This window comes from Pleurodeles waltl, chromosome 8 (assembly GCF_031143425.1).
Source record: "Pleurodeles waltl isolate 20211129_DDA chromosome 8, aPleWal1.hap1.20221129, whole genome shotgun sequence".
Taxonomy (NCBI): domain Eukaryota; kingdom Metazoa; phylum Chordata; class Amphibia; order Caudata; family Salamandridae; genus Pleurodeles; species Pleurodeles waltl.
The window spans coordinates 1,250,395,131-1,250,419,557 of NC_090447.1; the positions used below are offsets into that span (position 1 = coordinate 1,250,395,131).

Consider the following 24,427-nt stretch of genomic DNA (forward strand, 5'->3'; position numbering starts at 1 on the left):
TTTATCCATCTAGGGAGAACTTTTTTTGGGGTGGGGGACGCGGGAGCATTGCCAGTATACATGTCTCCATTTTACAGTATATAGTCTTCCCTGCTAATGTATTTAGGGAGCTGGTTATATTTTCCCAGTATTCAGAGATGGCATGGCAGTTCCAGGGCATGTGTGTGAGTCCCGCTTCCTCTTCTCTGCATCTAGGGCACGTTATGGGCAGTTCTGGGTATGAGATATGTAGTCTGTGTGGGGTAAGATATGCTCTGTGGAGTATAGCATATTGAATGAATTTAACTCTTGTATTACGGGATATTTGGCTTGGGTAGTTTAGTGTGTTAGTCCACTCCTCTTCTGATATCTCTCTTCCTACGTCTGTTTCCCATTTGATTTTTAATTCCGTCAGTGGTTTAGATAGGTGAGTTTTCAGTCCTTTATACAGCCATTTGACCATATGTGTCCCTTGGCCTATAGTATATATGGAGTGTACCAGTGCGTGTGTAGGTGGTTCTGTGTTATTCGGGGCCCAGTATTTAGTGATGTAATGTATAATACTAGCATGTAGGAGGAAAAGAGAGGTTGATAGGTTGTGTTCATGGATGTAGTCAGTGTGTGTTAGTAAACGTTGGTCTTTAAACAAAGCACCTATGGACTCTACGCCTTCCTGTGCCCATTTTTGTAATTGTCCAGGGGTTAGATTACCTATGGTTACTGGCAATCCCAACAGTGGGATATTGGGAGAATAGGGGATTTTTCCAGAGGTGTATCGAAGTGCCAGTTGCCAATATTGAAGTGCTATTTTCAACAAGAGAGGGGTGCGTCCCTGAATCAGGGTTCCGGGGCATAACAAGGAGTGCAGATTACCCCTGTCTAGCATCTGTTGATTGTAGTTTATTTCTTGTAGGTTTCGGCCGCTAAGCCAGCACACCAGCCATTGGAGTTGTCCAGCTATGCAGTAAGCCTTAAAGTCTGGTGCGTTCATCCCTCCCTGTTCTACCGGTAACTGTAATTTGGCCAGGCTTATTCTGCGTCGTCCTTTCCCCCATATAAGTTCCAGCAACATAGAGTTGAGTAGTTTAAAATATGATTCTGGAACTTTCACTGGTAGGTTGGTGAAGTAGTATAGTAGGCAGGGTAGTGCCACCATTTTGGCTAGTGCCAACCTTCCTGCAATTGATATTGGCAACGTAATCCAGAATTGGATCTGTGCTTTAATTGAGGAGAGGGCTCTTTTCAGGTTACCTTCCAGGAGGTCTTCTGCGGTGCGATATATTTGAATCCCAAGATATCGGAAAGTGTCAGTTGCAACTTGTAGTAGGTGATCTCCATATGGTAACGTGCTTTCTCTATGTGGCTCATAGAATGAGAAAGCTATGGATTTGTTATAATTTATGGCCAGTCCAGACAGGGGCATGAATTTGTCAAATATATATGCCGCTTTGTTAGGGTTTTGGTTCAGATCTTTAATATATAATATAATATTGTCTGCGTATAATGAAACTACGTGTTGTGCATGATCTGTTTCAATGCCCCATGTTTCACCCTCTTGTCTTAATAGCTGTGCCAGTGGTTCTATGGCTAAGACAAATAGTAAGGGGGATAAAGGGCAGCCTTGCCTTGTGCCTCTATGTACCGAATAAGTGTCTGATATATTTTGTCCTGTACGTGCTCTGGCTGTTGGTGCTGCATATAGTAGGTTGGCCCATTTAATATAGTCTGGTGGAACCTGAAACTGCTTTAGTACCTTTATCATGTATTCCCAGCTAAGTGAGTCGAAGGCCTGGCGGAGGTCTAACGAGAGGCATCCCGCGTATGGGAGCTTCCCCCTTGCCGCATCCATTACCTGGTATAATCTATGCACATTCAAGGAGGTGTTCCTCGTTGGTACAAAACCGCACTGGTCTGTGTGTATAAGATTGGCTATGTGTGGTAGGAGCCTTTGTGCTAGAATTTTTGCTAGGATTTTATATTCCATGTTTAGTAAGGATAGTGGTTTATACGATGACATATCCGTTGCGTCTTTACCCGGTTTCAGCAGGGACGTCACTAGTGCTTGCCCCGTTGTGTCTGGTAGTCTTCCTATCTCTAAGGATGCTTGATATAATCGCTCTAAGTGTGGGGTGAGCCGTGTGTTGAATAGTGAGTAAAATTCCACAGGGAGACCGTCTGTACCTGGCGTTTTATTGTGTGCCATATTTTTAATAGTTTCCTTGATCTCCCCTTGTGTAATTTGAGCTCCTGGTATCTGCCCGCCCTCTGCGTTAAGTGTTGGAAGTTTCATCTTAGCCAGGAAAGAGTAAATTTATCCCTCTTCTACTGGGGGCAGGCGGAGTATAAAGCCATGTAATATCTTTAAAGGTTGTACTAATGTCCAATTGGGTAGTTATATCACCATGTTGTATTGTCCTGATATGCAATATGGGAGTGAGGGCTAGTTCTTCTTTTATTAGTCGTGCTAGGAGTGGTCCTGCCCTATCCCCTTCTCTGTGCATTATTTCCTTATATCTAATATGATCAAATTTTTGGAGTTTTTCTACCAGGCGGGCGTGTTCAGATCGGAGACCCTGCGGTGCTGTAGTGTTGGTGGGGTTAATGATCGATTCTTTCTCAAGGATACCCAGCTTTTCTTCTGCCTGTGTCAGTTCACTCACCAGGGTTTTTCGTACTCCCGTCACTTCTCCTATTATAACCCCTCATATAACCACCTTGAATGCTTCCCATTCTATTAGTGGGGAGGAAGCTGTGTCTGTATTGTTATGGAAAAAGGTCTTGATTGTCTGCGCTAGTTCCTCTCGTAGGGGAGTGTCTTCTAAAATTATGGGGAGTAAACGCCATGTTGGGATAGGTGTGGATGTTCGTCCCCATTTCATTGTCACTTCTAAAGGGTTATGGTCCGATAGTGTCTTCGCAAGGTAAGTGGTTTTGATCATGTGCGTCTGCAGTGCCTCAGTGCAGACAATCCGATCCAATCTCATGTGTACTTTGTGAGGGTGGGAATAGAAGGAATATTCCTTCACGTTCATGTTTCTTGCCCGCCATACATCTGCTAGGGACCATCCCTGTAGCCATCTTTTTAGTGCATCCGCTTGTCTCCATGCATTTGTTCCTGACATTGGAGGGGTGTTCCGGTCCATGCCAACATCTAACACCGCATTAAAGTCTCCCCCAATTACCCAGGGTATATGAGCCCATAGTGTTAGCACTCTGGATAGGCGTTCTAGAAAGGAGTCTTGGCCAGTATTTGGTGAGTATATGCTGCCCAGCACCACTGGTTTCCCATCTAAGTTACCCTTGATTAAAACGAATCTACCTTCCACATCAATCTTAGTATCTATCACTTCTAAGGGCACACCAGCTCTTAAGCACACGGCTGTTTCTCGTGCAAATGCCGAGTATGAAGTGTGGAAGATCTGGCCTCGCCATTTTTTACGAAGTTTTACCGCTTCATGTGCAGTAAGATGAGTTTCTTGTAAATAAACAATATGTGCTTTGCGGCGATTTAATTGTGCAAGGATTCTGTGTCTTTTTTGGATAGCCCCCATCCCCCTCATATTCCAAGTGACAATGTTATATTCATGTTGTGGATGCATATTTGAGTTTGGTTCTGTACATCCGCATTCGCTTATGGCCCCCTGTTAGTCTATAGTTTCTGCAGGATAGTGTATCTGGCATAGGTGTAGATGTCTGTCTTAATAGCAAATAAACATACTTATACTCTAATAGGAATACGAGGCAAAGCCTAAACTTGCTTTGCCAAACAATTACGTAATACATAACTTAGGTGCTTCAACGAAGCAGCCAATTCATGCTGGAAGGGGCCTACGCAATGGGGCGTGGATCAAGAATGTGTCCCACTGGCAGCGGGTTTGTTAGTGATAATGTGAGAGAGAAAAAAATTCAACGTGTGTCAAGAAGCTCTACCAACCGGGCCCGCCACAATTATTATAGGGGTGGGGGGGGTTTCAACCAGAAAACATAATAGATATTTTTGGAATGTTATTATGGGGTTACATCTGCTAAAAGTCACTAGCTACTTGTGGAGTAATATCTGGGAATAGAGCCATGCTCCCCTCTGAGTCTGATGCCGCTATGCTATCTATTGAGGAAGCAGTTCTACAGGGAGAGGAGTTAATCTCTCGTAGGGAGCCCGCAGTTTGTAATGCATTGTTTTGTCCCTCCAGGGCTTGACGCAGTGTTGGGCCTGTTCTTTTCCGCGACGTTTGGGCTTTATCCGTTTGTCTCTACGATGGTGCGGAAGTTGTCCTGCGTGGTGGCCATTGTTCTGTTCCACCGCCCATGAGTATGAGAAGTTTTCGTCGAGCCAGGTACTCACCAGGTCGGGCGAGTCAAAGAAGTGCGTTTTTTGGTTATGTGTGATGCAGAGTTTTGCTGGGAATAGTAGTGCATATTTTATCTCCATTTTGCGTAGTCTTTGTTTTATTATTTGAAAGGATGCTCTGCGTTTCTGGACTGCCAGGGTATAGTCTGGATACAGTGAGATCCTGGCATTGTCTATTATAATGGGATCTAATTCTCTCGCAACCTGTAAGGCGACGTCTCTATCTCTATAGTGCAATATTCGTGCTATTACAGGTCTTGCTGGGGCTCCTGGTATGGGTTTTCTGCCAGGGATACGGTGTGCTCTCTCCATCACAAAGTGAGTCGACAGTTTGTGTTTGGCTATGGATTGTAGCCATGTCTCAATGTATTGTGTGGGGTCGTTTCCTTCTTTGCCTTCGGGGAGCCCAATTATGCGTATATTATTGCGCCGTGAACTCCCCTCTGCGTCTTCAGTCCTTTCCTGCAGGGCCTCCATCTGTTGCTGGAGCTTCACAATGGCATTTTTATTGTCATTGTGTGTTGGGAGGATATCTGCCACTGTTGATTCCGTTTGTTTTAACCTGTCTGAGAGTTTTGCTTGGTCATCTTTCATTATATTCATGTCCGTTGTGATCATATCTAATCTGTTCTCTATGGCTTGTCGAGAGTCTCTAATTTCTTTTAGTATAGTGTCCAGCTTGTCCATATTCTCTTTCACCTGGGGCGTTGGGTTCTGACTCCGGGGAGTTGGGGTCACACCGTCCTCCATTGTTTTGCCCTTGGTGCGGCCCATTACCGAACTTCCCTGTAATGTTCTTTTGTCTTACACCTCAGGTCGGATTTTTATACGTACATTCCTGGCGAGCTGTCGGGTCTTGTTGTTTTTATAGCATTTGATCAGGTTGCCAGGATCTTATTTCCTCTTCGCAGGGTATAGTAGGGTGGAGGTCTTGGGAATGGCTTCGCGGTTTATTCCTTTCGTGTGTACTGTAGTAGCACTTGTTCCTACGCAATCTAGTTTTTCATCCCTCCCCTCGCGCCACCTCCGACCATCTCAGCGACTGTCTGCATTCTCTGACTGGGGCGTTTCCTTGTGTCTGGTCCTCCGCCCAGTGGAGCGTTGTTGTCATGCCCCCGAATGTAACCGCAACAGGGCCTAGGTTCTAGCTCAGCTCAAAGCGGTTTCTCAGCGCCAGACCGTCTTCTCTCAGTTCTGCGGTTGTAAATGCTGCGGGGCTTTCGGTGTGGTGTGCACTGTTGTCAGGGCCTTCAAGGGCGGGGGGAGGGCCGCCGGCGGTCCGATCGACAAGCGGGTCTGTTATTTGGTTGATTTTCCGCCCTCTGCCTCTCCCACTCACCGCTTCTCTGCCGTGTCAGTCCATGTATTTCGTCCCCAGGCCTATTCCGTTCTCCGTATCCGTAATTGCTGTGGGCCCTCTCGCGCGCTGCCGTCCGGTTGCCAGCGCGATCACGGGCAGGGGAGGGTCCCGGGCCACAGGGCAGGGTCCTATTGTTTTTATAGAATTTAATCAGGTTGTCAGAATCTTAATTCCACTTTGCAGAGTATAGCAGGGAGGAGGGGAAGGTCTTGGGAACGGTTTCGTGAGTTATTCCTTTTGTGTGTACTGTAGTAACATTTGTTATCATGCAATCTAGTTCTTCACTCTTCCTTTCGCGCCATCTCCGACCGTCTCAGCGGTCGTCTGTACTCTCTGACGGTGGGATGTTGTCGTCATGCTCCTCAAATGAAACCGCAGCAAGGCCCAGGCTCCAACCCAGACCAAAGCGCCTCCTCAACACTAGAGCGTTTTCTCCTAGTTCTGCAGTTGTAAATGCCGCAGGCTTTTTGGTGTGATGTGCACGGTTGCCGGAGTTTTCAAGGGTTGGGGGGGGGGGGGGTGTCGGCGGCCAGATCGACAAGCAAGTCTGTTATTCGGTTGGTTTTCCGCCCTCGGCCGCATCCTCGCTCCCCCTCACTCACCACCTCTCTGCCATGTCAGTCCATGTGCCTCGCCCCCAGGTATGTTCCGTTCTTCGCATCCGTAGGTGTTGAGGGACTCCTCGCACGCCGCCGCCGGGCTCCCAACGTGACCGCGGGCAGGGAGGGCCCCAGGTCGGTCCGGTCCCGGATCGCACCCCCAGTCACCACCACTCAGCCGCCTCTCGGCACAGCTGATCCCGCCATCGCACAACTTTGCTCGTCTTGTACAGGCCCATTCAGCTTTCTTCTTATTTGTTTGTGTTCCGACCACTTTGGGGGCTCTGGATTGCACCTTCTGCCTCTCGACGCCTCCTCCGAAGCAGCGTTTGGGTTCTGGTCGAACCCCCGCCCCCAATATGTGTCGGATTACAGTTTTACGGCAGGCCCGGTCGGGAGCTCCCCGCTTATGCGACCGCCATCTTAGGCGGTTGGCCCCCCCACCCCCGTAGCACTCTCCTACTTAATACATCAAGCTGCCAGTCAGAAATCGATTCCCCTTTACGCGTGTTTTGTAGACAATCCGCTGCATTTGACGCAGTGGACAGGAACAATTTATGACGGAAACTGCAGGGCTGGGGCATTCCAAATAATCTGTTCCAAGCAATAACATCACTATATACTTCGACCTGGGTGAGGGTCAAGCTACTGAAGTCATCCGTAACAAGCAAAAATTCCAACAGATAATGGTTTAAAGCAAGAATGCGTTCTTGTGCCCTTGTTACTTAATCTGTACTCTATGGTTGGCACTAAAACACGCCAACGTGATCCCTCCAAAGATTGGGGATTGTAAAGTCACATTATTACAATATGCAGACAACATTGTTGTCCTGGATCAGTCTATATCTGAGATCCAGAAAGTGCTCAATGCTCTTCATAAATATAACAAGATCAATAAAATGACAGCAAACAGATCTAAAACAAAAGTCATAACTTTTGGAAGAAATTCAACCATAGTAGGAACCTGGGCCCATTGAAAATTAAAGGGACCAAATCATGTAACTATCTGGTAGTGTGGCTGTCCTCAAAGTGAGGAACCAAAACTCATTTGAGCCACCTTTAGGTAAAGACTAGCCTGATAATCAGCAGACTCTACCAACTCAACAACACATTAGAAAGCCCCGCCACAGTTACAATTTGGCAGCTATTAGGGGCAAGTCATTTAGCTGCAATCAACTATGGCGACAAAGCCTTCCCAGGGCAATTTACCAAAATAACAGAAAAATTACAACTCAAGACGTACACAAGGGTATTTAAGATACCACAGTATACTAGAGTGTTTCTGATCAGACTGGAATTTGACTTGGAGGGCCAGACCTGGACCAACATGGGAGCTTTCCCAAAATATTACTACAGGATTAGAAGGGCGCACCTAATACCCTGAGTGCTGTCCTCCAGCACATTTTCAACTTAAAGAAGTCCCCCTGGACTGCCCTATATAAAAAAAAAAAATCACTTGACACACTTCAAATAGATTACTCTGAGCTGAACAAAGTTTTACTCTCACAAAAGAACTGCTTAAAGGAACACAACATGCATAGGTAGATTATGCACAGAATAGACAAATTCTACCTCAGCAAGTTATTGCCAGCAACTGGTGGTCTCTTATTATGACCCTACGTAATGTTCACGCACTGCACCCTACAGCTGATCTATAGCTCCCTACTTAAGACTATTGCTCATTTTGTACTTTTTTAACTACTAGCCTTGTTGGACAACTGTATTTTTAAGCTTTTTAGCAACTATGAGGCTCTTTTATATTCTGGGGTGCACGTTTTCGTTTGCGTTCATAACGGAGGTTTTTTTTTTTTTTTTTTTTTTTTTTTAAGAATTGAAGCACGTTATGGATACTTCAGCAATCATCAAGCACTTTATATATTTGCTGATATAATCCTAGGCATTTTCTAGAGCATTCTGCACATTATGTTTTTGTTGTGCTTTTTATATGCCATCTTACACAGCTCCAGGCACCAGCTGTGTCTAGCCTAATCATTTGCAAATGTTCTTTTTTTTTTTTTTCTTTCCACTGACTACTGGACCATTATCTTGGAATGGGAGGTGAAGGAACTGCTATAGCATATCTTAAAAGACTGGCAGCAGCTAAGAGAACTAGCATGTTTTCCCCAAACAGGGCTGTGGTGTGAAGCTTGCCTTTGGTTGTGTACCGCTCCCAGTCAAGTTGTCACTTATCCATACAGAGGACTTCCTGGGCTCTGAACTAGTTTCAGTGTGTTTCTGGCTTCAAGGGAAAATAATTTCTGAATTCTCAAAGAGAGATTGGGGTCCGGACTACTAAAAACCAGAGAACAGGGTCTGCCGAGCTTGAAGCAGAGTTAGGTTTGTAAAATAGGAATGGTTCAATATAAGGACTCTCTGTGCATGGGGTCAAGATTTATAGTCTAGTGACCATTGTAAGGAACACATCCCCACCCCTAGATCCTCAGATAACTGCACTTGGATCATGTCAGAAGAGGAGGAACCTGCAGCATCTACCAGGCAGAGGACTGAAACCTGGGTTGTGTTCCCATTTTATTCAAGTACTGAAGTGCTTGTCAAAGGTAAGACCAGTGGGCCTCCTGTGTTCCTAGAGACACAAAGGATAAGAAGGGCAACGTTTTAAAAGACTCAGTGGAGCAGTGGTTGATGGGACCTGTGCTGGAGACCTGGAAGGAGTAATTGGTTGAGCCTTTCTCCCCCTGCTATCTGTGGTCTGGTATCCTAGAAGCTGTCTCTAGCACTTTGGGAGTCATAGGAGTGGCCAAATAAGGATTTTCCATCATCTTAAATTCTGTTGTATCTTACTCTAAGAAAGCAGGAGAGGGAGAAAGTAGTCTATTCACTGGAAAAAGAGGGTACTTTTGAAGAAGGTCTCAGATGGCGTGAGATACTGGACATTGGCGATTGCTCCAAGAATGTGAGGACAGAGGTCTATTTCCCCATGGGTCTGTAAAGGGAGTCCTCCCAGAAGAGTGCTGTGATGAGGGAAAGAGTTTGTACCACCCTGAAAGCTACAGCCTGACCCAGCTCTCCCAGTGAAGATGAGGGAGAACAGTTCACTGGTGACTGTTTTTCCATTGTTGGTGGAAGATCTACGGTAACGTGTTTGGTAGACTTACATTCACCCTTAAACAGAACTGCTCACTAGGAATTTTTGAACATTTGTTTATAAATTTTATCTGCTCTGTTTCTGCAGGAGAGGTATGTCTTGGTTTTTCTCACAAACTATATTTTAACTAACGAGGTACGAGATTACTACTTTGCAGGCTGCCTTCTTCCAATGAACAATTTCTTTTACCCCACCTTCCAAGACTCCCTCCAAAGCCCTTCCCCCATTCTTTACAGCTTCACCGGAGCTCAACAAACCTTCACAAACACAATCAGTAAGCAACAAATCTGTGACATGGAAAATTCTGGAAATTAAGTTTGTAAACAAAGCACTGCAAATGACACACAAACCGACTTAATTCTATTCATGAATGTACCTTTAAACTGTACTTACAATATCAGTGCTATCCTCAAGATGCGGTGGTTCAGACATCAGGTCATTTCCTTTTGCTGAAATAAAGTAACATTTATAGTTATGTACTTCTTCATCCATAATTTAGTTACCCGCTGACATACTTGCTGCATTCTACAAGATATAGAAAACTGCAGCTATAGCCCATAGGCACGGCCGACGAAATATCGAGCATCAAACTGTATCAGGCATTTTATGGCACCCCTGCTGTGGCTACACTTTTGACCCACAAAATCAGTTTCCTGAAAACAAAAATGTCCACCTAACTGCTCCATTTAAAAAGCTCTAAGTATATGTTTTTGTAACCATTAGCTTTTTAAAATGCCCAATTAATCAGCTTTAATTTCAGTCTCCTACCTATGGGTGGACTGAAAGGGTTAAAAAGAGGGGCAGGTTTTGTTTTGAAGATCAAAGTGCACAATGGTTTGCTGGCCTGGGCAGGCTTGTGACAGTGTTTTGACTATAAAGGACTTTCTGGTTAAAAAGAACAACTAAAAGCACAAAATCTGCTACATTTTAGGCTGAGGCACATAGCATATTCCGGCTCAAGAATTGACTAGTCATGGAGCCTAGGCTTCAGCATCCACCACCAAAGACAGTTTGAGTTACAGAGAGTTGCAGCATGAGGAGCTAGCAATATCAAGCAGTGTGAGTGATGGACACAAAGTGAGTGTGCACTGGTAAGCAGTGAGAGAAGCTGGCAGTGATGGTAACTGTTAGACTTGGCATCCTTGGCGTGGTCTCCCCTAACTTTTTGCCTCTGTTACCCAGGTTATTGATGTGTGACGGGCTCTGTTTTTGCTGTTTTGATACTCTGGGCACTTTACCCCTGCTATCCAGTGCTAAAGTGCAAGTGTTCCTATGTAAAATGTATGTGTAATTGGCTTTCTAGGATTGGCATATTTGATTTACTAGTAAGTGCCTAGTACAGTGCACTAGAGGTGCCCAGGGCCTGTAAATCAAATGCTACTAGGGGGCCTGCAGAACTGGTTGTGGCCCCCACATGAGTAGCCCTCTGACCTGCCACTGAAGTGTGTGTGTGCGTGCAATTTTAAAATGCCAATTCGACTTGGCAAGTGTACCCACTTGCAAGGCCTAAACCTTCCCTTTCTATACATGTAAGGCACCCCTAAGGTAGGCCCTAGGTAGCTCCCATGGGCAGGATGCAGTGTATGTTAAAGGTGTTACGTATGTGTTTTACATATCCCGACAGTGAAATACTGCCAAATTTGTTTTTCACTGTTGCAAGACCTATCTCTCTCATAAGTTAATATGGGGGCTGCCTTTTATTATTATTAAAGAGCAGCTCCCCTTTGGAAGCAGATAGAAATATGGAGTTTAGGTTCTATGAGCTCACTGTTTAAAAATACATCTTTTAGTGAAGTTGGTTTTTAGACTGTGTGTTTGAAAATGCCACTTTAAGAAAGTATGCATTTTATTGCCTAAACCAATCTGTGACTGCCTGTTTGTGGATTCCCTGTCTGGGTCAGTTTGACAGTTGGGCTGTTTGCACTTCTCTCTAGACAGTGGCACAAAGGGAGCTGGGGTGCAGCTTGCATATCCTGATGAGCCATCTGTGCTGGGAGGGAGTGGAGGAGTAGTCGCTCATACCTGAAAGGGCTGCGCCTGCCCTTACACAATGCAGTCTCCAACCCCCTGGTGTGTGTCCGGAGCCTGGCCTGGGCAAGGCAGGATCTTACAAACAAGAGAGACTTGCCTTTGAAGTTTGCCTACTTCAAAGGTGGAAAGGAGTATAAGTAGTGGATCCAAAACCCCTGAAAAATTAAATCACTTCTGGATTCAAGAGGAACCTCTGCCAGGGAGAGGAGCTGAAGAGAAGTACTGCCCCTTCCTGTGACTGTGCTTTGTTGGGTTATCATGCAGTTGCTGCTTCTGCCTGTGAAAGGGGACAAAGACTGGACTTTACTGTGCATTCCTACTCTCCAAGGGCTTGAACTGAGCTTGCCTCCTGTTGTTGAAGTCGCAGGGCCATCAAAGACTTCCCCTGCCAGCACCTGGACACTCTGCTGAGACTCCTGCCCTGCCAAGTGGTGCCCTATCCAGTCCTTTGGCCCTTGAAAGGTGAAGTTGGCAGACAAGAACTGAAAATCCCAGATAAGACCGCCATGCTGGGAAACATTCAACACACCTTCCTTGACACGGCGATAAACGGCGTGCCACCGGCTTCGCAGCTGAAATCAACGCTCCACCTGCATCGCCGCTGGAGAAACAACACGCAACACCCGCTAAGTGATGATGATGATAACGCAAACCCCTCGCAGCATGGTTTTCTGATACCCTACAACCGGATTTTCCACGTATCGTCCCTAGGCGTCCAAGTCAACTTGACTCTACGTGGATCTGAGGTGCCACGTCTGGAAATTGCTGCATCGCTCTTGAAAGGGAAAAAACGATGCATCACCACCCTGACCGGAGAAGGAAACGACGCACGGCCTCACTTGCGAGTAATGAATCCATGCATTGCTGATTTTTCTGACGCATGCTCACCCATCCGTTCGTCTGTGCCAAGCTACCAAGGGGGTGAGCTGGGGTTAACAGAGGGTGATTCTCCTTTAACCTGACTAGAGTGAGAGTTCTTGCTTGGACAGGGCGTAACCCGACTGCCAACCAAACATCCCATTTCCAACACTAATATAAGATGTGATACGGTTATACAGTTACAGAGTTTGAGGGCAGACACTGGAAGGCAGCGTGTGAAATCAGCATTAGTGCCCTGCGTGAGATGCCGGTATTAACCTGCATTTTGAGGGGCTATGATTGGTTGGCAGGGTGAGAAATTAAGGGATAGTGGTGAGGTAAATGAGGAAAAGACACTGGAGGACACTGTGAGACAAAAGAAAGTAGCCAGTGGAAGGGGGTCTCGCATTAACAATGTTAGTAGCGAGCACTGGAGGCATTCTAAAGAACAGACATCACTGGGAAATGCAGGAGTTCATGTTGGTAGCCTGTGTGAGAAGCTGGCAGTTGTGGTTAGTGAGAGGAACTAATACTAGTCAGCATTTTGAGGATCCAGTAATGACTTACAATGTGAGAAGCTGGTCGTAGAGTGAATTCTTAGGAGTTCACGCTGTTGTGAGATATTTCTGCCAAAGTGATCTCGATAGAGCACCTTTCACAAGCACCAATTTAAAAAAACATTTACATAAACAATGTGTTGTACTTTAGATGAAAACTACTAGCAACTGAAGAGCTGAAACTGAATCCTGCTTAGTCAATACTTTCTCTTTCCTTGTGACACCCAACTACACTGCAGGAAAAGTACCAAAAGCAAAATGCATGTCTAGACATCAGACTCATTTCTGAGGAAAGCTTTAGTTTTGCATTTCATAGCACGTGAATGTATGAGAACAGCAGTGATAAAATCAGTCTTCCTCCAGATTCTAGTCAAGGCTTAATAAAACATAGTCGGCGCCGTTAATTTTTTTACTGGGTGTTTTTTTTTATTTTTATTTTTACACTTCACATTTTTGTTTGCAGTTTGAAGGTGCACTTAAGTATTCGGAGAGATAAAGTGTGTCTTCCTGTCACTTCTTGCCTCAGGTTTTACTGTACTTGTATTAATAAAACAAATATATTCATTTCGAATTACTGGTGATAAAATGCCACTACGCACACAAAACATTTATTTGCCCATTATTGTAGTTCACTATCATGGAATTTTCTCTGACACCCATAAATAGAAGAATATCTTGCTGGAAAACTTTAAATAATTAACAAGTTGTTTATCTTCAGTAATGCTTTTTTCTGGTAGAGACTCTATTTAACCGCAAATTTCTTTCCTTCGAATATTCCCCAGGTCAAACTGGATATGGAAAATCTAGAGCAGTACATCTGAGCTGCAGTAGGTGGCGTCGTTCAGCTCTGCTTCAGAAGTGACATTATGGTGCTCATGTAGATGCCAAAAACACCGAGCCAAAAAACATTGCTTCTGTTTCAACCAGTGGCCAGAGTCTAATGGGATCTTTTGCACAAAGAGGCTAGCTTGCAGAGCAGGGAGGGTCCGTGAGGAATCTGCGGTTAGTCTCTACCACAAAAAGCATTACAGAATGCAAGTAACTTGTTCTTCTGTTAGAGACTTTTAAAAGCAGATCCCTCATCTTATAATAGATACCCAAGCAATACCTCCATGAAGGTTGGTCTGCCAACTGTCATAGACCAAAAAGTCAAGGAGGACTGAACGTGTGAAATGGCCATTACGACGGACCTGACTGTTCTAACAGTAGTGCATGGTGAATGTGTGGAGGGACATCCATGTGACAGCTTGGCAGATGTCTAGGACAGGACCCTGCTTGCTAACGCAGTAGAGGAGACCTAGGCACTGATGGAGTGAGCCCCAAGCGCTCAGGGGGTTGCTTCTTTGATAATGCGTAGCAGATTTTCATGAAGAATACTTTCCAAAGGGAAATAGTCTTTTTCTGCAAATTCTTGCCCCTCTTCATTCCAGTGAACCCAATGAAGAGCTGGTCATCCACCCGATGGTCTTTGGTGCGATCAACATAAAAAGAGAGAGCTCTTTTAGGGTCCAAACGATGGAGTCTCTACTTCTCCGTGGAGTGTGAGGTGGAGCGTAGAAAGCAGTAATGCTGCACACCAATATGAAAGGGGGCGACTACCTTCAGGAGGAAAAAGGCATACTTCCGAAGGACCAAATTGTCCAGTAGGAAGTTGGTGTATGGAGGTTTAACCACCAGAGCCTGAACCTGAGTGACCCTCCTGGCTGAGGTAATGGCCACCAGGAAAACTGCTTGGTGGTCAAGAGCTGCAAAGAGCTGCTGCTCTATATGGGTTCAAAGGGAGCCCACATAAGGTAAGCAAGGAGCAAATAAAGATCCTTTTTGGGCATCACAAAGGTAATAAATGGGGAAAAAATGCTGTAAACCTTTCAAAAAATGAACTGGAACAGGAGGGTTGATCTGGCAGCCACAGAAAAGCCAAACAGCTGACAAGTAACACTTAACAGTGCTAAGGGCAAGGACATGCCAGGCTAAAGACAGAATGGACAGCAAATACTCCAACAAAGGTGCACACAAGGGGTCCCCATAGCGTGAGTCACACCAGGCAATAACCTTCTCCCTAGAGGAGGAGTAGACAGTTTTAGTGGATGGATGGTTGGCTGCCAAGATAGCATCACAAACTACAGGAAGGGGATCGAGAAAACTAAAATGTAGCTGCTCTATCTACAGGAATAGAGATGGAGTGTGCATGTGTTCTGATGCAGAACCCTGCCATGTTGCTTCAACAAGAGGATAACCCAAAGTGGCAGCCTGACCAGAGGACAGATGCTCATGCTCAGGAGTTTAAGGTACCATAATCTGTGTGCCTATTTTGGAGCCACTAGTATGACATGGGCCCGGTTGGTCCTGATCTTCTTAAGAACTCTGGGCACGAGTGGTATCAAGTGAATAGCGTACAGGAGTCCTGCGTTCCACTCAAGGCAAAATACTTCCCTGAGCGGGAGCCGCTTCGGAAACTCCATTGCACAGAAAAGCTTATATCGCATGTTCTTGGCAGTGCAAAGAGATCAAGCCAAGGAACTCTCCAGTTATCAGAAGAGACTGTGCACCACCTCCAGATGTAGACGCCATTCATGATCAGTGAGGCAGTGACGACTAAGTTAGTTCACCCTGAGCTTCAGGGAGCCCGCTAGGTGCTGTATGACCAGGAATATATCCTAGCGCTCCAGCCAAATTGAGAGGCACAGAGCTTCCTGGCATAGGATCCACAATCCCAAATGGCCCAGTTTATTGCAATATCAAATGGCGGAAGTGCTGTCCATGAACACCTGAACCAGCCTACCACAGATGGACGGAAGAAAGGGCTTCATTGCCAAGTGAATAGCCCTCAACTGCAACAATTTGATGTGGAGCAAAAACTCTGCCGGAGACCAAAGTCCCCTGATCTCCACCCCTCCTAGGTGGTCACCCCAACCCAGGAGTGACATATCTGTCACCACTGTGAACTCTGGGTGGGGAAGGAAGAGGGGTCTACCGCTGGCTCCATCACTGTTCGTTAGCCACCAATGCACATCTTTACAGTTCTCTCCAATATCTGGGCCAGGGCAGACATAATCTTCTGATTCCATGCTCACTGGTACTTCTGTCTCATTGCAGAATCTGTATGTGCCATTGGGCATGCTTTACTAAAAGGACGCAGGATGCCATGAGACCTAGCAGCCTCAAAGGCAGTCTCACCATAATCTAGGCTAGAAGCCGATACATCAGAATCATAGCCTGAATATCCTGAGCTTGCCACTCTGGAGGATAAGTGCAGAACTGCACTGTGCCCAGAATCGTTCTGATGAAAGGGAGTGCCTGAGAAGAGGTCAGGTGTGACTTCGACATGTTGACAGTAAACCCCAGCAGATGCTGAAGGTTCACTGTAGTATGGAGGTGGGTGACGACTGCCTGCAGCGAGCCAATCGTTGAGGTAGGGGAAGACTGGAACCCCCTGGCCCTGCATATGTGCTGCAACTACTGTCATCCATTTGTTAGTACCCAAAGGGCACTGGCGAGGCTAAAAGGGAGCATATCAAACTGGAAATGCTCATAACCCACCATGAACAGCAGGTAGGTGCCTGTGGGCTCTCAGTATGGGGATGTGGAAATAAGCATCCTGCAGGTCCAGTGCTACCATCTAGTCTCCGGGATCCAGGGTAGACAGAGTCAACACGAGCATCTTGATTTTTTTTTTTTTCCACAGGATGAAGTTCAGAGTTCAAAGATGTAGTACAGGGTCTGTCTTTTTTTGATACCAGAAGGTAGCAGGAATAGCAACCCTGGCCCTACTTCTGGTATGGACACATTCTCAATGGCTCCTCTGGCCAGAAGGGCCTGCACTTCCAGACAGAGTAAAGAGAAATGGTGCACTGTCAGCCATTCCTGGGAATGGGGAGAGGCTGAGGCTTTTCCACAAATGGTAGAGAGTGCCCCTTCTACATGATCTAAAGCACCCACTTGTCATATGTAATCACCGACTATTTGGGGCAGGTGGTGCCGGATTCTGCTGCTAGCAGGATGGCTGTGCTGGAGAGAGGGCAAGTTAAAGGGTTCTTGGAGGCTGAAACAGCTAGAGGGGTGGAGGAATGGACAGCAAGCTGGGAACTGGCTCCAGTGCCCTTTTTGAGTCCGTGGCCCAGTCCTCGATAGGACGTGGTATGGCTGGTATAGTAAAAGCCCAAAGTTTCCCCTTGCATATCCACAGTGGCAGCAGAAGGACTGCTGCTGCGACTGAGTCGAAAAATAAATCAGGGGATCTGGCAGTGACCTCGTGCATGAGTCACTCTTGTCACCAAACAGACAGGACTCATCGAAGGGCAAGTCCATCAGTGATGACAACCCCAGTGGGCAATAACCTTGCATGAGAACACAGCGCTACCATAGAAGCCATGGCTCTACCCAGGAAGTAGAGTCCAGTCCTTAGCGGATGACGAACTTTGCCGCATCCCTTCTGTCCGCCAAACCTTGGTTGAAGATGGCACCGCCCGCCTCAAGCAGCATGGGAAGCAGCTGCACAACCAACCCCCACAATTAATGGGTATATAGGCAAAAGAGGCATGCAGTGTTCACTGACCACAAGGCTGGTGGATGAGTATATACTCCTCCCCCCCAATAAATTTAGCCAGCCTCTTGTATTTCCTTTCCGGTGGAGTGGTACAGAACGCTCTTGGGTTGACCTTCACTGTTGTGACCTGCACTACAGGCTCTCAGCGGAGGGGTGCTGAGAGAGAAAGGTGGGTCTCCCGGGACAGGATGATGTACAGGAACCTCTGTACACGGTCTCACTGTGGTTCCAGGTGCACTTTGGTGAGGGTTCATTAGAGGGGAGCATTGGCTCAGACAAGCCTGTCCCAGGTTGAAGCACCTCTCTCAAGAGATTGGACTTGATATCAGCACCAAGAAGCTGGAGATAAAGGACCACCGCCACCATGCGCATCATGTGCATCATAGTGGCAAAAGATTCACCTTCCTCCAAAGCCTGTCCAGAGTGAAAAGCATGTCAGAGTCTGGGAAGGTACCCAAGCCACTGGTGTCACTCCTCATACCAGTTTTCTCGTAGGTATTGTCTTCTAGGGCATCATACACCTTCTCCTCATCTACCCCTCCATGTAGGTAGGGCCTGTGAATGCTTGGACATACAAGGTATAGTACGGCTTGGACGGTGCTGGGGTTTATGACTGTCTCGTCGGCAAACGGCACCAGCAGCTGGGAATACAGCTGGCGTTGATGGAAGTACCAGTGTTGCCATCATTCTGGATTCTGGAGAGGATCTTGAGGGACCAGTTGATGTACAATGCAAACCCACAGACGATTAACCAGCAGGGGCATCTCTCCGCTCCGTGGGGCCTGAAAAGGCGCAGAAGAGTCAGTCACTGACCCAAAGATGATATGCATGGAGTCACAGAATTCCTTAAGTTAGGCAGGTGTCGCTCCAATGACTGGGAACTCGGGGATGCATGGATCAGGCCCTTACACCAAATTCACTGGTGGAGTGCAGGGCTGGGCCTAGAAGCACCAGGTCGAGAGAGTGAATCCAAAGAAAGCTTTGCCGACAATTTCTTGTGCTTCTATGAGTTTGACAAGTTCAAGGCGCAAGAAGAATGAAGAATGTCATCTGCGGGAACAGCTCCGGGAGCAGCTGCAAGATCCTCCAAGGGACAGCGTGGTGACTTCTTTTGCCGCACGGCTAGAATTTTCATTGCCTGCTCATCAATCACCTTCAGGTGTACTGACTTGCACTTGGCGCAGACCTTGGGATGGTGTCCTGCTCCCAGACACCAGAGACAGACCAAGTGGTGACGAGACACCAACAGCTGCCTTTGACAATCCCCAAAAGGCTTGAGCCCTGAAGGTTTCGCAGGGACATTTCCCTAGCACACTGGAAGCAGAGGGTCAAAAATTTCAACAACAACAAAAAAAAGTGCACCAAGAATGACCGAAATAACCCTCCGGATCCACATGGTTGGTCCGGAAAGGAACTGATGTCAGCACACCAGGGTGGCGCCTATATGGGCAATGTGACATCACTTCTGATGCAGACGATGCTGAGCTGAACGACAAAGTACATAAGTACTACTCAAAATTTTCTGGATCCTGTCCAACACCTAGGGAATACTTTAAGGTGAGGAATATGGAGTTACAAGTCTCAATTAGAAACTTTTCTTGTAGAATAACTCAATAAAAAAGCATACATAAAAGAGGAAAAATGTACTCTCTTACTGTTTTGGCATTGCATCACAGGAGGGGCGGGAGCTTCAGGCACTGAGTGCAGCACCAAGTACAATTAGCCTACTCAAGGTTATAGGTTACTGAGGGCCCCACGGATCTGAGAGAATTCCCTGCTGGTTAACTGTCTGTGGGTTCGCCTTGTCCTCAAGGCTTTAGTTTACTGTTATTTTTTTTTACTTTTAAAGGGTTAAAAATGGCAGTGTTTTCAGCGACATGTATTTCAGATTTAACATTAAAAACATTTCCTCTTAAAATAAATAATAGTATAAAATTGGATGTAAAAAAAGCGACTTACTAGCGCCTCTCTAGTCCACTGCCACTCTCAAATCTGAAGAACTATTACTCATATAATATGCCAAAATGACTGCTGTGGCAGAGATGACCCCTAGCAATGTCAAAGTACGCCAGAAACACCCACAGTACACTTCAGCCATAAATATGCAAGGGATATCTATCATAAACATCACAGTATACCAGGAACGTATACAATGTGTAAGGGCAATGCCAGTGTGTGTGTGCCAGATGTAGTAGGTGCAAAAATATGTCAGAGAGAGTGCACACAATAAGCGAAGGACATCCACAATATACTAGGAGTGACGATTATAATGCAAAGCGGGCACAGTATGCCAAGGGTAGTCACAATATGGCAATGCTACCATGATGCCAGAGATTTCACCAAAAGGGCCACGAAATGCAAGTAATTATAACACTGCTTCCTTGCTGCAAGATTAGTGGCTGTTCACTGGTAGAAGGGTCTAGAAGCCCCCACTATGACTCTTTGGTGGGCTAAGAGTTGGGACATTTATGCCATGGAGAGTTTGACCACTAAGGTGCGTGACACAAGACTTTGTTTCGATAAAGTATGGATCCCTTTCCTGAAATAAGGAAAGAATACATCCACACTCCAGGGGCTGACATGCCCCCATGGCCTGATAGCTGCAGGGGGCCTTGCAGGCTGCGAGGGAAGCAATACTGACTAAACAGTGGTGGAGAGCAGGGTGGTCCCTCAGGTACTTTGAGTTTACATTGTAATTAGATGTGATGGTTGCTTATTCATTCGTGTGATGACCTGCAGTGCTGTATTTGGGTGTGGTGCACTGGTGCTACTGATTGTCTGGATTATTACTGCTTTCGTCAGAATTCGGTATACAAGACAATTCATTCCAACATAAGCGCTTGATGGAGGCTGCTACCAAAAAATCCAACACGTTGATGTGGCGCTCCAGAGTGTATGAGATCCCCAATTTGAGTCTATGCGACAGTGAAGAGTATGAGCTGAAAGAAGTGAAGAAAGTCCAGATTTCGCTTGACTTGGGGCCCTCCTTATAGTGTATTGAAAGACTGAGTTTAACATGGTAAAGAAACTTAGATGTTTCTAAATTCCCCTGGTTTCCGGTTGTATGGTACTTTTAAGGAAGGCTGTGCTCCTGAACTCAGACGATTTGGAGGTCCCTAGCATTGGTGGTGGGGGTGGGTGTAGGACCTACCTCGGTCAGCGACCAGGTAGATTCCCACAATGTGGAACATTTCCTGAAAATCACAACTTTGGTCTTGTCGGTGTTCAGCTTCAGACAGTTGGACCACATCCAGTCACCAATTTTGATCATGCATGCTGTGAACGTATTCCATTTGTTGGGTGACTTGTGCCTGAGGGACAGGAGGAGCTGCAAATCATCAGAGTAGGAGAACCTGTTGGTGCTGTGAGAATGTATGATGTAGGTCAGCAGGTTCATATTAGCACTGAAGAGGGTCAGGCTCAGTGAGTATCTCTGCACGATTTCGCAGACGAGTTTCTAAGCATCTGAGGTGAATGGAGCCAAGATGACTGACTGGGTCATCATTCTGGAAGGAGCAGATCAAGCTGAGTGTGGGCTCTTGGATTCTGATGTCGTGCAGACATTGGATCAGGAAGGAGTGAGAGACTGTGTCAAACATTGCTAGGACGTCCAAGAGGAGGAGGGACACATGTCTCCTCTGTCTGGGATTCTACAGATGTCGTCTGTGGCGGCAATAAGAGAAGTTTTGGTGCTGTGGTTGAGTCTGAATCTGGACTGAGCGGTGTCGAGGAGCTTGCAACAACAATTTTAAATTGAAAGAACAAATAAATAACAATCATGTATAATTTTAATAGACCAACATGGGTCCTTCCTACCAGAAAAGTGTACTTAGAACAGGTAGAGAAACCGTTTTTAGTTTTAATACGTCACAGGAAAATTGTTCTTAATGGCACAAAGAAAAGTTACTACTGGCTCAGAGTTTCTGTAGCCGGAACACATAGTTTAAACAGAAGAATGACTAAAAAAAGAAAGACTGGAAAGAAAAAGAATTGGAAAAGTGAAGAATTGACCCACCATTCTTGGCACTGAAGTGCACTTTGTAGGTAGATATGCAAATGTGATCAGGCAAAATGTTGCCACTCTACAGTGTGAGCGAACCAATGGATTAAGCAGGCTGACCTACTGCTCCAGATTAAATATGCTGCAGCAGGCAGAAGTAAAATGTCAGTGACTGCTAACCAGGTCAATGGATGAAGAGAGCGGACTCAAAGCTGAGTCATATGCATATATTTGTGTATTTTTATTTAGGAATGGTTTGCAGGTTGAGGATGGGGATAAAGCGGTCTCTAGGCCCCACCTAATAATGTGTGTTGAATGAAATAGCCACCCCCTTCCTATGCTTTGCAAGTATGATAGCTCCTTACAAGTGATCACAAGTGAAAACTTGCTAATAATGATAAGAAAATCACACCAATACTGTAGTTCATATGTAATATATGGTCACATTGATTAATGCAGGTGGGTCTGACCACTACTGTTTTTAGATCTATTTTTTGCAAATCTCCCTGTGATTTATCAATACATTTTCTCTAAATTATTCACTTGGCTTCATTGCCATCAATTAATATGATGCCATCAGGGTCAGGGGCATGCCACATCACTTGCTGAGATTGATGGTCAAAGGTTATTTGATGTCATTTCTAGTTATGTCATTGTGCGAGGTCACTTCGGCTAACCCAGACATTCTTTTTTTAATGGGCATTCACGTTGAGTGTTGTGATGTGGGGTGCCTATGAACTGCTTTAGTTTACTATACTCCTGTTTTCTCACCCCCCCATTCCACTTTTAGCATGAACAAATAACCCATGTTCAGAGTGCTAGCGCATGTTAGAATGTTGGTGAGTGTGAATATTTTGATCAACTTTGCTATTTTGCTTAATTTTACCAATTGTGTTTTTTCAGTTATCAAGTGTCCGAATCTACCACTGTTGACCTACGTGTACTTCGTAATGCTGCTAATAATAAAAGCTATTCTCTAAAACATGAATGAACAATACAGCAGTTCCCGATCCAAATGTTAACTGGAAAAAATGGAGGCCTCAGTCAGGGGTTTTAACAAATGTATATGTCCGGTTCGAATTGGCAAGTGGGTAGTGTCACAACTCTCTTTTTTTTATTTAAGTTGGAACATCCTGCAGTGATTTTCTGCGTCGCCATGCTGCATAAGAGTACTGTCCACCCTATAAAGCAGGACAGCAGATGTAATTTACATTCCAAGCACCTACGGAACAGCAGGATTCTGTAACATCTGTGCAGCTTTCCAAGAAGTAGTTTAAGCACAGCTCTGAAGTGGTGACCCAGTGACTGGACCATCGGTTACAACAAGAGCTGTTCCTAGACCTGCATGGATCATCTCACGTGTCCCAAAGGTTTTAAAATCAGCAATTGTTCAGTGAATCCCAAAGTTTAGAACAAATCGTTCTTCCTTTTCAGTGTGTACAGTGAAGAGAATGCATGTGAGACTGCAAGGTAACATCAATATCATCCTTCGGGAATTCTTGGTATACCGGTACACAAAAAGGATCACAGTCATTTAGAGGAAACGTTTACTAGCAATGTTGCCAAAATGTTTACAAGACCACCATTGGTAGATGGAACAATGATGAAGTCTGTATGGATATTTACATAGTGCTATAAATAAACCACTTTAAGAGAGTTACATTTTGCTGGTATCAAAATAACTTGCATTGGTGGCAGCTTTATTTAAGTAGCTTGATCAATAATTATAATGTTAGAAAATCATATTCCAGGACTGAAAGCTATACAACTAACTGCACATGGGGAACAATGCCCAGAGATTTACGCTGCATTTTTTCCTTCAATAACATTAAGTCCAACCTGTTCAAAATTATAGTTACCTATGATCACTGTTGAGGTCAAAGTAGGTGGTGTGGCTAAAGAACTTGACCAAGACATCTCTGGGTCCACTTCTGCACCAAGACTTTCAGATATGCATTTTGCAGTTTGATTCTGAGAATACAGTGAATAACCATTAGAAAACAGCAAAAAATATAGGTCCATTTTTTTTTTTTAAAAGAGACATACAACTTACCCTCAGGAGCTTTGGTGTACAAAACAGGCTTCCGCATACTTCTGGAGAAAAAAAAATAATCCCATTCAAATACATACTAGCCTATGAAGAAACAAGTCTGCAATAAAACAAAATTACGCACCATTTTGTTCTCGCAGTGGTGTTTGGTGTGCACATTTCATAATCCGGCGCGGTGTTCTGAACATTTCCCTTACAACAGCAGGACTAAGCAAACAAGAAAATGAAAAAAATGAAGAAAAAACAAAACAAACAAGCAAGCATACCAAGCACAAATGCTATTTCCTAGGACGTTTTAAACGCCTGTCACAAAAAAGTTAACACGGGGCAGATGTCACCATATTCATGGATTCGATGTAATATACGAAGTTACAAAAATGTAACTGGATTCCTTTAGAAATGGACTAAGGTATGGACCAAACACACAACAAATTACATTTCAAATGTTTTGGATTATACATATATAACTGACCGCTTCCGTTTATAAATCTTGAAGTTTACGGAAATGATGGTGCAAGTGGGTCAATAGCAAGAAGATTTACTCTGCGCTTGGGTTTTCGGTGAACTCAGTTTATATTTTATTGCTTTCCAGGATATCATTTTTTTTTCCTGTTTAGTCATTCGTTTTCAAAAGCAGGGGTGTGGAAGTTTACAAAATATCTGCTTGCCCATCGGACAGGTTGCTTTATAAATCTACTTGTCCGGTAAAAGGATGTACTTGTCCCTTTGATGCCATGTAGTGCGGGGACAAATTATGGCAGCAATATCATTATTTAAGAGCTTTGATGATAGACACTTGTTTTGCCAGGGCTAGTACTGTAAAACAGCTTAAATACTAGCAATTTCCAAATGTTGCCACCTTTCTGCGGATCTACATACTGGGGCTGGAGGTAACTGAAAGCAATAGTTCCAGGGTTGGAATGCCCATTTGAGTCTGTGCAAACCTACTAACTGCATGTTTTAAGTGTTTTCACCAGCTCTTCTCTAATTTTT

The 24,427-nt window shown here is 45.2% G+C and overlaps 1 protein-coding gene across 3 annotated transcripts in view; it reads right to left on the minus strand.

Annotated features, from left to right (window-relative positions):
- BRCA2 (BRCA2 DNA repair associated) overlaps nucleotides 1–24,427 on the minus strand; it is a 584,634-nt gene that overhangs the window by 499,057 nt on the left and 61,150 nt on the right. For all 3 annotated transcript variants that reach the window (XM_069205562.1, XM_069205563.1, XM_069205564.1), the window contains 4 exons: nucleotides 23,559–23,641; nucleotides 23,438–23,478; nucleotides 23,244–23,355; nucleotides 9,786–9,841 (listed from right to left, as the gene is read on the minus strand). In XM_069205562.1, the coding sequence (XP_069061663.1) occupies nucleotides 9,786–9,841; nucleotides 23,244–23,355; nucleotides 23,438–23,478; nucleotides 23,559–23,641 (292 nt within the window). The remainder of the gene's footprint in view (nucleotides 1–9,785; nucleotides 9,842–23,243; nucleotides 23,356–23,437; nucleotides 23,479–23,558; nucleotides 23,642–24,427) is intronic.